At 31.8% G+C, this 17,603-nt stretch overlaps 2 protein-coding genes and 2 long non-coding RNA genes across 17 annotated transcripts in view; 2 read left to right on the top strand and 2 right to left on the bottom strand.

Moving 5' to 3' along the window:
• The window catches only part of LOC115876875 (sodium channel protein para), a 48,245-nt gene extending 45,676 nt beyond the window's left edge, over positions 1–2,569 (bottom strand). For all 7 annotated transcript variants that reach the window (XM_030892891.1, XM_030892890.1, XM_030892884.1 and 4 more), the window contains exon 1: positions 2,146–2,569. The gene's annotated coding sequence lies outside the window, so the exon portion shown is untranslated. The remainder of the gene's footprint in view (positions 1–2,145) is intronic.
• Positions 1–5,949, top strand: part of LOC115876883 — a 152,815-nt gene extending 146,866 nt beyond the window's left edge. For both annotated transcript variants that reach the window (XR_004049215.1, XR_004049216.1), the window contains 3 exons: positions 4,905–5,352; positions 5,418–5,669; positions 5,744–5,949. This is a non-coding gene — a long non-coding RNA (uncharacterized LOC115876883). The remainder of the gene's footprint in view (positions 1–4,904; positions 5,353–5,417; positions 5,670–5,743) is intronic.
• Positions 5,950–10,073: 4,124 nt separating this feature from the next.
• The window catches only part of LOC115876892, a 91,769-nt gene continuing 84,239 nt past the window's right edge, over positions 10,074–17,603 (bottom strand). Inside the window, exons 1-5 of one of the 2 annotated variants that reach the window (XR_004049218.1) lie at positions 12,574–12,828; positions 11,325–11,759; positions 11,034–11,156; positions 10,762–10,888; positions 10,076–10,269 (exon numbers count right to left, since the gene is read on the bottom strand). This is a non-coding gene — a long non-coding RNA (uncharacterized LOC115876892). Of the gene's footprint in view, positions 10,270–10,761; positions 10,889–11,033; positions 11,157–11,324; positions 11,760–12,573; positions 12,829–17,603 lie in introns of those variants that run through there. The other variant, XR_004049219.1, reaches the window with a different exon arrangement.
• LOC115876886 (uncharacterized protein CG10915) lies at positions 13,596–16,659 on the top strand. Of its 6 annotated transcripts, none has more exons than XM_030892918.1 (10): positions 13,596–13,936; positions 13,991–14,092; positions 14,151–14,399; positions 14,466–14,750; positions 14,805–14,965; positions 15,020–15,180; positions 15,234–15,322; positions 15,451–15,724; positions 16,243–16,305; positions 16,364–16,658. In XM_030892918.1, the coding sequence occupies exons 1-9, from the start codon at positions 13,775–13,777 to the stop codon at positions 16,266–16,268; spliced, it is 1,509 nt and encodes a 502-aa protein (XP_030748778.1). In that variant the 5' UTR covers positions 13,596–13,774; the 3' UTR covers positions 16,269–16,305; positions 16,364–16,658. The 6 variants fall into 6 exon arrangements, 5 of the variants coding, with proteins under 5 accessions (XP_030748778.1, XP_030748777.1, XP_030748779.1 ...); XM_030892917.1 differs by having other exon boundaries at positions 15,451–15,711; XM_030892919.1 differs by having other exon boundaries at positions 15,451–15,625; positions 16,364–16,657.

Below are 17,603 nucleotides of genomic sequence, written 5' to 3' on the forward strand. Positions count from 1 at the left end.
CATCCGGACGGAGCATACGCAACCCATGTGAAATTATAAACTCATGGTACTTGCTCGAAGTCGCGGACGGTCCGCTCCATCTGAAAGCGCTGTAATTTGACATAATACCATTTTAACAGAACGTCAACAGGTTTTATAGACGTATCCAAAAAATATTATAGTTAACAGTAATATAAGTTATAGTTGAGACGTATCTCTTGAAAAAAAAAACTAAAATGTTCTTGAATAGTCGTATTTAGATATTTTAAATAATTTATTTTTGTTCATTGTGTTTTTTTTGCTTCCCATGACGGGAAGGGATATACTTCCCGAAGCATTAAGCATTTTTTGTCCGGTGACAAGTTGGTTTCCGTTGGATTAACGCAGCAGTCTTTACAACAAAACTACTTGCAGACCTTCTTACATTGGAAGTGGCGAAATACCCATCTACCTAATAAACCCAGGTCTTTTTTTGAAGAGATGAATCCGCCACAAAGGTATAGACATTTTTTATATTTTAAATAGTTTTTTTTTGTTCTTTGTTTTTTTTTGCTGCGGAGATGACGGGACGAGATATACCTCCTGAAACGTTAAGCATTTTTAGTCAGTTTCAATTTACCTAATAAATTTACCTGCAAATACCTAGAATTCTTTTCAAAATATTTCTATAATGTTATATATTTTTTAATAGTCATCAAATTTTTAATATCCTGAATTTATTCTTTTTTATATCAACTTTATTTCACTTAACTAGTTTAAATGCGATTTAAAATTTGAATAAAATATTTAGATACAATCACACCCTATTCATCATACAGCCAGTCGACTTCGCCCAGAATTTGACTGCTTACATAACATACGATAAGCGAATGTCTAGGTAAGAAATGATATTTAAGTCGACAGGCTGTCTAATGGGTTGGCTGTGGATGTAATAGCCCTATTTAAACATTGTTTGAAAAAAAAAGAAAAAAAATTATGTTATACTTAGTTTTAAATAATTTTGCAATATAGGCCATTCGATAGTGTGTAACAGAGCATTACTTCGATAGTGTGTAACAGATCAATACTTAATACATAAATATGTATATCAAGTTAGACCTATTAAGTATAGAATCAGTATTTATTCTTATAACAAATTATTATTAATTTGTTTAAAAAAATATCTAAATTGACCAAGAAGAAAATTAAATTAGTATTGACTTAAATCCCGTTTTAATTTTTCTGAGAAATAAATACTATTTAAGTTCATTTAAACACATTGACGTAAGAATAATTGAATAGACTATAAAGATATTAATAGAGGATATTTAATGACGTCACAAAACTTTTTGATATAGACTCGTTACGTAATGATGGGTGATTATTTATATTATCGATTGGTTAGCTCTACTTGTAAGGGGTGTAATTTTGGTTAAAATATTGTCTCGATCCCTTAGTGGTCTAAATAATATACTAAATGGTCCATGTTTGAATTGACACCGTTATACAGTCGAATTAAATAGGTCAAATAAAAAAATCAATATAGTTATTTAGTGCAGCCTATAACCACTTTCTTGAACTCTTTATTGTAAAGAAAATAGACACTATTTTATTTCTCTTCTCTTAAATGTTTTTTTTTTTCAAAACAACCTTTTTTTAATATATTATACATTTAATTTTGTTTGTTTTTGTTTTCTTCTTTAAATTTCCGGTATTTATTTTAATGGTATTTTTGTTATGTAATATAGATTTCTACAAAATTTTTGGCTAAATACATTATTTTTTTGTAACTGTACTAATAATAAATTTTAATGATAGGTGTATATACAATGTGCACAGGGCTTTATTTTAATTATTGTGGTATGTAAAGGGTAAATCCTTATAACGACTGGTGAAAATGAAAGTGATTAGCCGCATCCGATCTGCAGTGGACTCGATGTACTGTCACTTTAAAAAAAATGGCTACGAATTGGAACAACCTTTGTTAGAGCCTACGAAGCCTTGCAAAAAAGCTAAGCATTGAAAAGATGTGCCAAATGAAAAATAAACTCGCCGACTATATGAGCCTCATTCGCCTTGACCCATTTGTTTGAGCTATGCCCCAAAAAGCGAGGGCTGTACCAAACAAAATCGAAAAAGCTGAGTGGTTGCTGGTGCTGGATGGTTTGATTTCTACTGTCAACTTACATCAACTAATGTTCTTAATTGCTTGTATTTGAGAATACCATGTATTTTAGAGATAGTTTCCATTTAGTGTATTGGCTTGGTTAACATACACGGAGCCAGGAAAGTCACGAAGGCACCACAGACATGATTTCGAACGGAAATCCGTTGGATTTTTCATATTTTTTTTAAATCTAATCGGGAGCGGTATAAACTACTAGCACTGTTTTGTCTATACACTAGATCGCCATTTTGTCTGGAAGCTCGCTGCGTCCTTCTGAAGGTCCTTCAAAGCTAATGCCTTTTCTTGACGTGGCTCGTCATTTGGGATGAAAGCAATTGAAATTAGTGATTGAAACGTTTTGGAAATGAAACATATAGAGAACGGTGTTAAACCGGGAGACCAAACTATAATATTGTGCAGGTTAGAAATTTAGGAGCACGTGGAGGCCCATAGCGACTGCGTAGACATTCTTGAATGACAAGGAAAAGGCTCCGTGGCACCGATGTGTCTCACATTGGCCAGACATACTGGCTGTGGTGACGTCAGACGGCACAATATTGCGGAATACATCTCCATGCCAACCGAATAGCCATACTACTATGCCTGATCAATAACGAAACAACTACTAAGTTTTGTTTAGCCTAAAGCCATAATAATTTAGCGCTATTTTGCACAACAATCTGAAAACCATTTCAAAAACCCCGCGCTACACAATAGTTTAATTTCGCTTATTTTAAGTTAATAATAAAACAAATAAAAATACCCTTGCTATAATAGTCTTAAAGCGTCATATTTATTGTTTTATCTTCGATTATTCCTATTATTTTATATTAAAAACATAATATTATTAGAGTAAATATGTGAAAAATATAGTTCTCAACAGGTCCATTTTTGGCGCTTCTGCTTAGTCCTAAAATTTCGAACTATAGGTTTCTGTCTCGTTGTTTGCTGCGATCAATATCACCACTGAATTATTACATTTTTATTTTAGCGTGTAAGAACTATGTTTTTAAACATCTTAGAGAATAAACTATATAATAATTTACTTTATTTACAGGAAAAAGAATAGTAGTTATCTATATTCAAGGTAATTTACTAATTATAGATACAAAATTACCGAAATTTACGATTAAAAATTATTTTTATTAGCAGATTATCCATATATACAGATCATATAGAGTATTATATGATCTGCGATAGATGTATCATTCGATACATCTATCGTATACATATAATATTTTTTCAAACAATAACTATATCTTAAGACTATTAAGTAATGAGGCTTTTTTATTTAGGGCATAAAAACAAAAACATATTTTTTCTAAAGTAATTGAATGATATATTACCATTAATTAAATTTATTTTAAAATAAATGAACATACGATGCCCTTATTATCGAGCCGCTACTGTCAAGATATTACGAAAACTACAAAATACAAATATCGCAATAGATATGTATAGTTCGGAAAGCGTCTGATAGATGACAAATTACATTATCTAGTTTCTATATTCACCGCAAAATGCTAAGATAGAATTTAATTTCCAATATTTTCTATATATAGTTTAAAACATATTTAAATTATATTAAATTCAGGCTTTAAAAGTCTATAGAAAGCAGATTATTTTCAAAAATAAATCGCGGCAAATTGTTGGTTCCAGAATTCCATAAATATTATATATTTTTATGTAAAAAATACAATGCATAAAATATCCACATTGTGATTGGTACATTTAGAATTCGTGGCCTATTGCCAGACTTACTCCTAATCCCTTATTTTCCTGTTTTTCCCACTAAATAATAAAGATCTAAGAACTAAAGGAGTTTCTAGACTATCTAGATTTTCTTATATGCTATTTTAAAATATGGAATAAATTATCTTAAATGTTACAATTAAAATAAGTTTTAGGCTTATTACATATTTATTTGATAAATAATAAATCCAATAAAATATATTAAAGCATTTTTTTGGCCCACTTGTTAGTATTTTAACCCACTATCTCAAATTAAAATAGCATTGTTGTTAACAAAGTCGGCTATGATTTCTGCTTTATGAAAATACTTCCTTCTTATTGGTCAACTCACATATGTCACCACAATGTCAGAGTTAAACACTTTAGAATGCTGGGAGATCTTTTTTTAATAAAAAGTGAGTTTTGAGTATAGTATTCGTTCGTAAAATTCTTATTTGTGCATCGTTCAGCCTCTCAAAAAAGTGAGTACTTGATATTTTCTTTATATTTCGTTATGTCTCGATAAGATTTTTTGCAATCTTGTATCGTCATGGCGTCTTCGCCTTTTCTTGTCTTGTATTATTAATTCTTGATATTTGTTTATAAGTTTATTATAGATATTCTTTACTACATAGGTTTAAATATCGCATATTTTGTGAACATTTTCTGAATTTTTAATGCTGCATGAGCTTTTTTTTCATTGTATTATGTAAGTGGGTAATCAAAGTGGTGATTTTTTTTTTTAAATGTTCTAGACGTATTATATGTTCTTCACGTATTATAAAGAAAAAAAAACATTACTGTTAGTAGTCTGTTTGTTCGAAAATTATTTTTGTGCTTCTTTCACACTGTGTGATTTCAATTTTTAATATTTATTTTCGAACTGTTATGGAGGCTAATTAATTTAGGAATATTTAATACCGAATTATATTTAATACGAAATTATTAATACCTCTCGAAAAATCCGTTGGTTAAACGTAACATATCTTTCATGAATTTTCTTATTTTTTGATAGCCACAAAAACCTTACAGAGTTTTATCTTTTCAGACGCGATTTAGTACTACACATCAGCACACTGTCGCCCAGAGGCCGAACAGGCAGGGATATTATAGGATCCTGGATATTATTAGGGAATTTTACGTAAGTAAATTTTACCGATGGTGTCCCGACGGATTGGATCAAAGGGTGGCGCTCCAGGACGCGACGCGGCCTTCTTCCGAAGAGGAGTCCTGAATCGTCTCCCGAACTTGATGTTGTCTTATGAAATCCTATGTAGCATGCGATGGTAGGTCGCTCGATGATCTCAGATGCGGCTGTTTAATTGGGATCGGGAGTTGACTGGTAAGACAAAATCATCGAAAAGGATCAAATCTGCAGAAGCAACCACACCTCGGACGCGACGAAGAATTTTTTTGTTCTGCATCTGCCTGACGTCGATTTATGGGTAGATATTAGGGACAGAGAGGGTAGCATACCCCAGCTAAAACCAAATAAAGTAAGTCTATTTTATGTTTCTTTGTTAAGATTTCCGAAACTGATTATTTTTTTCTATTTTTCTAGGATAATTCGAGTTCGTGATGCGTTTAAGTCAAAGAATATTCCAGATGAACTATTGCAATACGCGTGTGATTGGTCCTAAAGCTTCTTCGGATTCTCCCAGGCACCATCGAATACCTGGTGACGTGTTAAGTACTAACTCAAGAGGAGTTGGAACATTCCCCATGCCCAAATGCAGCTTCAAGTAACTGTCTTTTGTCTTTTCGTCTTTTAATTATAATGGGACTGAAGAAATACCGGCGAATTGATATGGTGGTAAGTTTATAATACATTTTTTACTTATGTTAGATTTATTCTAAAATTCTAATACTGCATTTCTCTATCTACAGATAAAGCAGCTCAGCCCTTAAATGAAACCTCACGCATATGAAGAACTAATTTGTAGCAAAGAGTACTTATTTTAATTAATTTCTTAATGATGCTAATGTATTATTTTATATACAGGGTATCCCAGAAATAAGTGCAAGTATTTTAAGGAGTGATAGATCTCGATAAAAGAAACATATTTTCTCGTTATCGTTTTTCAAATAAATCCAAAATAACGGAGTTATTTTACTTTGAAAATTTCCAAAAAAAATATTTTTTTGTTAAAATTTTAAGAACCACTGGATCTTTTCTGGATTTTCTTTCTTGTAAATTTAATGTAATACCCATGTTGCCATACTATCAAGAAATTATGTTTTTTTAACTAAAAACTAAAAAAAAAATCCAAAAAGTTCGAAAAAATTTCGAATTTTCATTTTTTTTTCGCGAAAAAAACTTCATAGGCGTGTTTCTGGGGTTGAACTATACTACCAGTTAAAATGCTTGCACTTATTTCTGGGAAACCCTGTATAATATACTACAAATAATGCTATCTTCGATTTCTAAGTTATTTTAATTTTAAGCCAGCTTTGTTCAAGAAATGGTAATTTTAGAATATTTTATATTTAATCCAGGGACCAAGGCGGTGTGTTGAACATCAATATGCCGTCTTGTTCTTCTTCTCGGTACAGCCATAGCAGTTCTGCTTAGAACTTTTTCTTGCAACCATCAAAGTCTACTTGATTTCATAATACTATGAAATCAAGTAGGTTTTACGGGTACGCCCCTACTGTGTGTGTAAAACATATATAATTTATTAATAGTACATACCTACATGCGTTGTGTATGCATATATTAATGTACATACACGCGGCACAACTATGTACTAGTAAGTACCATTGTACGTCGCGTGTATGTATTACCATGCACGTTCCTGTGTATTTGTTTTATGCACATACAACACGTATTAGTAGCTAGTTACTATAATAAATAGTACCTACTACTCCGTGCGTTTTGTATATCATAAAACATACATGACACAAGCACAGTAGGCTTGCTTTGGTAATTTAGAATATATTATACTATGTAACTAACCCCTGTTGATTTTTTAATTTTTAATAAATCTGGTTTAAAATATAATAGTGGTTTTCTTGAATTTTAAAAAATTGATGCGTATGTGGCGCCCTCTTGCGACAAAACGCTGAATTAAAAATTTAGTTTCAGCATTTTGCCACTAGAGGGCGCCACAATCGCCCAAAAACTATGCGATGTGGCGCCCTCTTACGGCAAAACGCTGAACTAAAAATTTAGTTTCAGCATTTTGCCACCAGAGGGCGCCAACGTCGCATAATTATTGCGCCAATGTGGCGCCCTCTTGCGGCAAAACGCTGAACTAAAAATTTCGTTTCAGCGTTTTGACGCCAGAGTGCGCAACGTCGCATAATTTTTGAGCGAATGTGGCGCCCTCTTGTGGCAAAAACCTGAACTAAAAATTTAGTTTCATCGTTTTGCCACCAGAGGGCGCCAACGTCGCATAATTTTTGAGCGAATGTGGCGCCCTCTTGCGGCAAAACTCTAAACTAAAAATTTAGTTTCAGCATTTTGACGCCAGAGTGCGCAACGGTCGCATAATTTTTTGAGCGAATGTTGCGCCCTCTTGCGGCAAAACGCTTAACTAAAAATTTCGTTTCAGCATTTCGACGCCAGAGGGCGCTACGATCGCATAATTTTTGAGCGAATGTTGCGCCCTCTTGCGGCAAAACGCTGAACTAAAAATTTAGTTTCAGCATTTTGACGTCAGAGGGCGCCAATGACGTGAAATTAATTAAAAAAATAAATAAAACAAAAAATATTTGCAAAAAATTATTTATTTATTGTTCTTAATTTAACAAAAAGAGCGCTAGATACAAACCTTACATTACATTTAAGGGTTTTTGATATTTATGAGTGTGAATTTTACACAATGGGGCAAGTTTTATGTTGGTATGTACATATACATACAGTAGTGTGTGTGTGTGTGTGTGGAGATATGCACACACTACTGTGTGGTATACACACACATCTCCTGTACGCGTTTAGTGCATGTACTAAAACGCACACTTGAGGAGTGTGTGTGTGCTACACTCCAACACAAAACTTCCATGACTGTACCGAGAAAAAGAACAAGGCGGCATATGGAAGTTCTCCCAACGCCGCCTTGGTTCCTAGCTCGGTACAGCCAGAAGTTTTCCTTGTCCGCTACAACTGTAACGGACAAGGCCAACTGCGAAAAATTCTGTGGAATACTAGAAGGATTGCGCAGCAGTACGATTATGGCTGTTAACTTGTGCATGCAATTCTCCGATGCCGCCCTATTCTCTGGGTCGCTAGAGCCAGAGGTTTTGCGCCGGTGCGGTGTGGCCACCTAAAGAAGTGTAAGTTTTAAATTATTAAACTTATGTCTCCTACTACAAATTTTCATTACAGAATTTGAAAATTTGTTGTAGGCAAGGCCAACTGTGAAAGAAAAGATAGTAGGCTGAAATCGGCTTATAATGGCGTAAAAAGGTAAGTAGCCTGTCGTAGAATTTAGAGAACTTTTCAAGTACGTAGTACTTTTTCAGTTTTAATACAAAAAACCGTGTGATTGAAAAAAAAAATATATATTACAGTATACGTAATTATTATATATGTATATCAGAATAAAGAATAAATATCTCAAACTAGAAGAATAGTTCAATTCGAAACTTGATATACATGGCTGTTCACGCTATTCAAGACAATATTGTACATAAATGGTTTGAAGTTAAATGGTTGTTTGATTTTTAGACGTTATGAATGGTCGTTGAGAGATCTGGAGCTAAAAAATTTTAAAAATTAAATAATTTAATTACAACACTTCGCGTGAATAACCCTATACACGGCCAAAAAATTCTATGATTAACCGTGCTTTATATGATTCTTTGCTACTACCCTTGCATATATACTTTTTATATAAACAAGGCTACTACCAAAATCAATGCCCACTTGATCATAAAAGTTTTTGTTCGCACGCGAAATACTTTATATCTATGCTTTATGTTATAATATTTAAATGACTCACTAACTAACAATCAGATGTGATTTTTAAGAACTTTAGACTATAGAAATAGCCATAATATCACGATAGCAAAATATTTTTTATTTTTTTTATCTTCAGTTGAAAAAGTTCTATGCTACGCCCTTGGTATATTCGGAGTATCTTAAACATTTAACGGATAATAGGAGGAATAATGAATGAATGAACCATAGGCGTGGAGCAAAAGTTAAGAAAAAATATTATACGACAGCCACAAATCTAATTCTTACCTTTTCTACATCGTCGATTTACAGCGCAGCGCAATCCTTTAATATCCTACAAATAAAAAATCTCATACATTTTATTATTAAATACATAAATTAATTAAAATAAGTACTCTATGCTGCAAATTAATTCTTCATACGCTAAAAATTACTTTTCTTAATTTAATTTCTGAGAAAAAGTGTGAGGCTATAGGTAATAAAAACCTGCTTAGAGAGCTGTTACTGGTTATCACTGATGTATAGATAAACACATATTTTTTTAAATGGCTATAAACTAATTTAGGAATACACAAAATGTAGACAATGTATGATTAAACTTAACAAGAATATTGAGTAAAATTTTTAAGAGTAGAATATAAAATTTTTATGAAACGTCAGCATATGAAGAACAATTATAATTAATTATTAAGTGCTTAAATAAGGGGTTTACCACCAAATTAATATCGTTTAACAAAAATAAAATATAATCGGCTTAAGTGTGCCATTCATGTAACATAATATGTTAAAAAACACTAATTGTATTTATGTATTACTGCATTTAATTACTTTAATTATCAGCTGTAACCTGTATAATTATTATACTGAGCTAAAAAAATAAACTTATACAAATAGACATGAAAATTGAAAATTTAGAGTTGCAATAATACAAGAATAAAAGTAGTGTTTTTGTAGTAATAAACTATAATACCGTATGATCGAAAAAAAAAAGACGTCAGCGATGGCTATGAAATGAAGATCGCTGTCATTTTATATGTAAATTTATATGGGAATGGGAAATGTCATCGATCGTCATTTCCCAGCCAACTGGACGCCTTTTCTTCGATCATGCGGTAAAACGAATATAAATATAAGACAAGTCTTAAGTTTATCGGCATAGAGAATTTCATCCTCGATGTATGTTTGGTTGCATACTCATTGAAGAAATAAATCCATGGATGTTATAACTGATATTTTATAAACATAATAATTAACTAATGTAACTTAAATTATTAAATGTACACCTTTCTAAAAAAATACGTAACGTAAAAATTATATATTTTAGTTATCAATTTTTAATAATACTATTTAAAATTTATTATTATTAGAAACATACTTAAAAATTTAAATTACCTACATTAGTAAATTATATGTTATAAAAGTTTACAACTAGCAGGAGGAATTTTTGCTGAATCCTGTTGACGATGAGGAGGAGCAGGAGGGAAGCAACAGCTAGAAGCAGCAAAATAAATACCTACAAGTAAAAATACTATCAGTAACAAGAATTTCTGTAAGAACTGTTTACGTAAATGTCTAAGAAGATATTTTAAATTTTATTACTCAAAGATTTTTTATATTACTGTAAAATTCTATGGAAAAAAGCTTTCAGATAAAGAAAATACAGTAGAGATTTTATAAAAATAGCTCCAAAAGGTAGAATAAGAAAAACAGCCGATTTTTTTATATTTTTTGATTCGGTATAATATATCTTTGTCGTCTTTTAATATTGCCCTTCTGTGCTTTTTATTATATCTCTAATGAATATATACGCTGATTCACACATATCCAATAGCTGGCACATTTTCGCTGGCACGGTTGTGACACCTGTGTAAACACATCTTCGTACCAATCACTAGCACGAAAAGGTGTTTACATCATGCCACTACCATGCTAGAGTAGTGAAACTGGCGCCAACTACACTATAAGTGTAAATCAGCCTAAGTATAAAATTAGAAATGTTTCTTACTCTAAGAAGAATGCTGGTAGTTCTTTCAATTTTGAGATTTGCGAAAAAGTCAAGACAACCTACTGCTGCTGTTCCATCAACATATCGGATGTTAGCCAAGAATGTCAATATGTTATTGTAGCATTTCCTAAAATAAAATAAATAAATATTAGCTTTATCGTACTCTAAAACGTGTTTCAAGCCATATAACAACTTAAACGTAATCATATACAATCATTGAACTATTCAAATCAGGCAGCTATTAGTTTAAAAAAATAAGATTATATACTTACATTTAAAACACAAAGTGGTCACTTCAAGATGTTTCATCAGCTAGGACAATCAATTTTTACAGCTGGTACAATTTGAGGTATGAGAGGATAAACCAGGGTTTTCAGACCATATTGCAGTATTTCCTAAAATAAAATAATCAATTTCTAGCTTTTCTCATAACATATGATTTAAATGAAGTAGAGGTAATAGTAGAGGGAGTTATAAAAATAGTAGAGGGAGTTAATAAAATGATATTCAAATTATCTCAATCTAATCAATAAAATTTTTCGGTAGATTAAATTTAAACTTACATTTTTTACAAGCAAAATACAGTCTCTAGATTGCTTCATAAGATCGATAATCTACCGAAGTACATCTTCTCTTCATCTTCAAATGTGTCCGTATCCCGTCCCCGAGGTCCCACGCAATATGTACACGAAGAAGACTTGCGTAGCTTGGGTGCCAGGTCGTATCTGGCTAAAGCCTCTAGTATTAGAGCACCTATCCTTGTAAACCAGAAGATGGTGGATCCCTTGGGTACCTATGCATGCTACATAGGTCATCGTAAGGCCGAAAATTAAATTCAGGAGATGATCCAGGTCTCCTCTTCGGAAGAGGGCCGCGTCGCGCTGCATTGGCAAAATTTAATTAGGAAACTTCATTAACTGCCCTCAAGTTAATTAATAATATCCCTGCCGGTTCGTCCGCTGGACGACAGTGTGCTGATGTGTAGTATTAAACCGTGTCTGAAAAGAAAAGAAAAAATACTGTAAGGCCTTTGTGGCGAACAAAAAAAAAAACAGGAAAGGTATGTTAATGTGCGTTCACAGCGGCTGCGCCGCTCCGCGCAATTCATTTTTTTAACATATTATTATACTTTTGTGCGCGCTAAAAAAATACACTTCAAAAGTACATGTTAAATAAAATATGTTTGGCGCGGAGCGGCGCAGTCGATATGAACGTACCTTTACGTATAACAGTAACAAATTCCAAAAAATCTCAAATCAAAAATATTTATTTATTTCGAGAGGTATTATTTTATTTATGCTGTTATATCGTACCACAGTACAAGAAAAATATGAAATAAGTGTTATATATGGATACAGTTAAAAACGGTATTTAATGAAAGTTATAAGAAAAATAAATAACAAATTTGACATAAAAATAAAAACTAAAAAGCTTAATTTCACCATATACATATATTCGTAAATTAATAAGGCCTTTGTTACTATACTGCATTAATATAAATTCACGAATTAACAAATACCAACTGTAATGGCCTTTTCTTTATAATATTGTAGACATTAAAAAAATCGCCACTTTAGCTACCCATTACATATAATACAATGAAAAAAGCTCATAGAATCTTATGCGGCATTAAAATATCAGAAAATTTTGACAAAATATGCGATATTTAAACTTCTGTAGTAAAAAATATCTACAATAAACTTAAACAAAAAAAAAACAAGAATAATATAACGAAGACGCCATGGCGTTACAAGATTGCAAAAAATCTTAATCTAGATACAACGAAATATAAAGCAAATATCAAGTACTCACTTTTTGGAGAGGCTGAGCAAAGCACAAACAAGAATTTCCGAAAAAGTAGTGTACACAAAACTCACTTTTTAATAAAAAAAAATCAGAAAATTTTAAATGCCAGCGACAAAGATATGCGGATCTCCCGTGATTTAAGTGTTTAGCTTTGATCGCCATTTTCCGGAAGTCGAGGTGACATGTGAGTTGACCAATAAGAAGGACGTATTTTCATATAGCAGAAATCACAGCCGTCTTTGTTGTTATTTTAAATTTAGATAGTGGGTTAAATTACTAAAAAGTGAGTCAAAAAATGCATTAATATATTTTATTGGATTTATTTATTTATGAAATAAAAAATGTAATAAGCCTAAAACACCTTATTTTTATTGTTATCTTTTCTATCTACTAGAAATATAGAAACTAGATGTATATATGTATAGAGATGTCTATTTCTCTGGTATAGATTTACTGTAGATGTATAATAAACGTTGCCTTCTATCAGACGCTTGACGAATAATTATACCTATCTATTGCCTGGGATATGGAACAGTTGTGGACGGAGACGAAGGGGATATCAAATGCGAAAAGAAAACAAAAAACTTTCTTTTATAAATACAAAACGGAATTCTGCCGTTGGCCATATTTCAATTTTAAAGATGTCAAAGCCACAGATTATACTAGCGCAGTAGTCAAACTATTTCTAATGATATTTGTAAATGGACCAATAAATAAATTAATGGTATGGGACCCAAAATACCCTTAAAATAACTTAAAATGATGCTAAAATGTATTTGGGGACCCCAATACATGCCCTATTACACTATTACCCCATTTTGCACCCATTTTGAATAAAAAACACGACACCACTGATTATACATTGAAGTAATTTGACATTTTATTATTCTAAGGATGCCAAGGATGGGTAAAAATAAGGACCCTATTTGTTTCGTAATAAATGATATTATTACATGAAGTCAGAAGTGTACCCAACATAAAAAAATAAAATACCCTAGACCATTTAATCGATTAACCATCTTCTATGGCACTAACCTAAAAGAGTGTTTCTGTTTCTCTACCTATTGTCAAATGAATTAAAGAAAATAAAGCTGTGAAAGAAACAATGAAAAGTGTATATATTTTAATAGAATTGGTGGTTTAACCAAATATGATGTCGTTTTTCTAGAATTAAATCTGGATTATTTGAATATTTGACGAGTGCAATATGGCTAGTAATAATGTAGAAATAGAATGGCTTAAAGGTTTAGGGGTATCTTCAGACTTTGGTGCCACTCTTTCTACAGTTCCTGAGAATCAACCAGGAACATCGCCCGTAAATCAATATGAGCAAGTCGAGAGAACCAGTCTTAGCAGTAATACACTAAAGGTTAGATGTGCTTAAATCTATTTTGGTCACATAAAATGTGTAATGAATTTTTAGAGAAACACTAAAATGGAATTATCAAAAAGTGACTTATTAAAGTTAGTCACTTGCTTTGAGGGCGAAATACAAGCAAGGGATATAGCACTTGCAGCTTTAAAAGTAACAATTCATAAGTCATATTGCCATTAATTGACCAATTAACATATTCATATTGTAGTCTGAAAAATTAAAACAAGTAGTTAATTTAGGAAGATATAGACCCATCCTGATGACTGATCCATATACAGCTCTTCTGCGAGATAGTATTGCTGATACCCTAAATTCCAAAGTTCCTGTTAGTGAAAAAGATATGCAAGCTGCAGCCGAACATCAAATACAAGCTTTAGAACAGCTGGCAATGCAACAGAGATGGGCTCATCAACATATGATCAACATTTTAAAGGAAGCTGAAATTAAACATAAAAAGGTATCATACATAAACACATATTTTGTATATACTTATATATACAAACACATATTAAACATATTGTAGGTCATTCAGGAATTAGAAGAAGAAAAGTGTAAACATGAGCATGATACAGCTCAGGGAGATGATATTACATATGGACTAGAAATGGAAAGGACACGTTTACGACAAGAACTAGATATGGAACGAAATGCAAGAAAAAAGTTAGAGAAAGAAGTTAAGAGACAAGTTGAATTGGCAGATGAGGAAAGGGCTAGACAAAAACAAATTGTGTTGTTACTTTTAGCAGAAAGAAAGAAAATAATAGTTAAGTATATTGAAGAACGAAAAAGAAGTGAAGATTTAGCACAGGTAAAAAATTAATACAACCATTTCCTATCTTAACTAATAACTGGAATGTCTTAGATTTTATCTGAAGAAAAAGCAAGGATTGATACAATGGCAGAGGGTTTAGAAGAGGAGAGCAAAAAGTCACTTCAAATGGAGGCTGAACTTGAAAAACAAGCTCATGAGTTTGAAGTTGAAAGAAAACATTTTAAAACTCAATTAGCTGCAAAAGAACAAAGGTAACATCATTGTCATCAGCTAGAAAATCATTTAGTTTTTATTTTACTTAATAGGATATTGGAAATTGAGACTGAAATTAATAGATTAAGAGCTGAATGTGATGCAATAAGGAACAGAATCCCGCTATCAGACAATGGGGCAGCTATGATTAGTAGTGTGGCGAAGGTAGTACAACCTACAGCAACTGTATCCAGTGTTCCAGTATCAGGCCCAAGTAAAACTCGCAACAAAGTATTTTCTACACAATTAAATTAATTTATATTCCAGCTACTGGTATAGCACAGTCGGTCACACCAGGACAAGCCCTTCGACAGCCTGTTGTACCTATCTCTTCCTCTACATTATCTTCTACAAAAGTATGATAACAATACTACTACAAAAATATGAAGATTAGGGGTACTCATTATTACTAAAACCTAAGTACCATGAGTACCTCTGAGCACATTCACCAGGAAATATACTAAATGCAAATAAATGTTTTTAGCTTGGCCAGGGAACAGCTGCGATAGATTCGTCTACGATCAGGCCCGTTCCCAAGTCCACGTTTCATTCTCACCTGCAGCAGCCAGCACAAACAGTCCCACAGACACCACCTAAAAAAGGAGCGGCTGCCAGAGGCGTCCCGCCACCCATACCACCCAACAAGCCAGTGATACCAAGTAAGACGGCAATTTCCCGAAGGCCTGATAGTGCCGAGTATGAGAAAAAAAAGCCTAAAGATGGAGAGCCCCAAACAACTCAACAGGTAGTCAGAACAGGTCAGGGCATCGAAATATTGGGCCAAGAGCTGGCCGATTTTCAGCAAATGTTTGTCACTATGGCTACAAGCAATAATGCTTAAATTGTGTTAAAAGAATTTGTTCTGTTTGCCTGTAGAGCTGAATAAAGTAAAGCTTTCAAAGTCAATATATAGAAATTAGTTGTGATATGATAATTAATATTTTTTTAACAAGACTTATTTTAGCTACAGATGGAGTAAAATGAGAGACTCACTAAGGTATTATGTTTAATCTTTGTTAGGACCACTCTAAAATAAAAAATGTAACTATGTTTACCTTATTTGTAAGTAATATTTTTCTGACATTATGTCTTAACAAATCACAATTTTCTCTATATTAAAACAACATATTTACCAGTGATGTCCCTCTAATTTTAACTCATGCTGTAGGTAAAAAATGACAAGAGCTGATATTTTCTTATAAAATAAACATTTTTTTTAATGGAACTCCGATGTTGTTAAAATACAAGTTTCATAACTAATAATTTTCTTATTTAGGAACTGCCAGTAACCCATCATCTTGAATTACCTGCAGTTTTGTCAGCGGTGGCAAGTTTAAGGGTATGTGTTTATTTGGTACCCTATTTTCATAAATACAACATAAAACTTGTATTTTTAGGTCGGGGAGCGTTTTAACAATATTTAATTGCAGTGATAAATGGTTATTAAAAGTGAAAAAATAAGGAAAATATGAACTCTGTTAAGTATAGGTAAACTATCAAAAGGCAGTGCGACAACCTGTAGAAAATAATTATGTGTATAAAAGAGGCTCTGTATAAAAAACACTTTAGAGGTATTGTGATGGATGAAGAAAAAATATTTAAGTCTTTCTGTCTATATATTTAATTTAGGATGTAAATATATTTTCTATTTAAATGGGCCATATACAGGGTTGTTCACCACATACGACACGGAGTATTGTAGCTAAACGATGAGATTTTTACAAATTATCAGTTTGGGGTTCGTTGAAGGACTATTAGAGCTACAATTTAAAAATATTTTTACAATATACAGAGTGTCCCAAATAAATAAAAAATATCAAAGTTGTATTTTTTTAAATGGAACACCCTGTATATTATTACATTTTTAGTTTCTACGATTAAAATAAAGGTAAATTTGATTAAGGTTTATTATACTTAAACCTTACCGTTTTTGAAATATTTTCAATTTTTTGAAATTGCAGTAAAAATTTTAAAGCTTCATTTCTCCAAGGGTATCAATGTTTTTAATACTAAATATTTAATGAAGTTTATTTATTGATCAGTTATTGTGTTGTAATAATAAAAATAATACTACCTTATACAGAGTGTCTAAAAATTTATTTTAAATAATTATTAGCTTCAAACGGCAATAACTTCTTTAATTTAAATGGAATGCCCTGTATATTTTAGGAGAATCAGATGCACAATTAAATTGTCTATCAAATTGTATTATACCATTTTTACCTATCCCTTCAAGTTTTCGTAGAAAATGCATTTTCTTATAATTTAGACCTCATTTATCAATACATCCATGGAATATTGACATTTTAGATTGTTTTTAAAGCAACAAATGTACAAAATGTACAGACTAGTAATATTATCGTTTTTAGCAAAACGATATTACTAGCCCATTTGTATGCAAAAAGAAAACTATTTAAATCTTTATAAAAGAGTATACCATTAATTAAATATAACACCATTATTTACGCCCATATACTAATTAATGACATACTTAATTGTGTTCGTTAATAAATTATTATAAATAAATGTGGATTTTTGAGTCAGAAATCAATATAATAATAAGTTATCAAATTAAAGTCTTTGTTGTTATAAATAAGCATTTATTAAAAATGAAATATCATTTTTAAGGTGTTACTT

The sequence above is a fragment of the Sitophilus oryzae genome, unplaced genomic scaffold (assembly GCF_002938485.1).
Source record: "Sitophilus oryzae breed Bouriz unplaced genomic scaffold, Soryzae_2.0 scaffold_1440_pilon_pilon, whole genome shotgun sequence".
Classification (NCBI taxonomy): domain Eukaryota; kingdom Metazoa; phylum Arthropoda; class Insecta; order Coleoptera; family Curculionidae; genus Sitophilus; species Sitophilus oryzae.

Bases quoted from the DNA above. Each gene is read 5' to 3' on its own strand.
- LOC115876886 (XM_030892915.1), top strand. From the start codon at position 13,775: ATGGCTAGTAATAATGTAGAAATAGAATGGCTTAAAGGTTTAGGGGTA. The intron at 13,937-13,990 runs GTTAGATGTGCT...ATGAATTTTTAG, and splicing joins TTAGCAGTAATACACTAAAG to AGAAACACTAAAATGGAATT. The intron at 14,751-14,804 runs GTAAAAAATTAA...GGAATGTCTTAG, and splicing joins GAAGTGAAGATTTAGCACAG to ATTTTATCTGAAGAAAAAGC.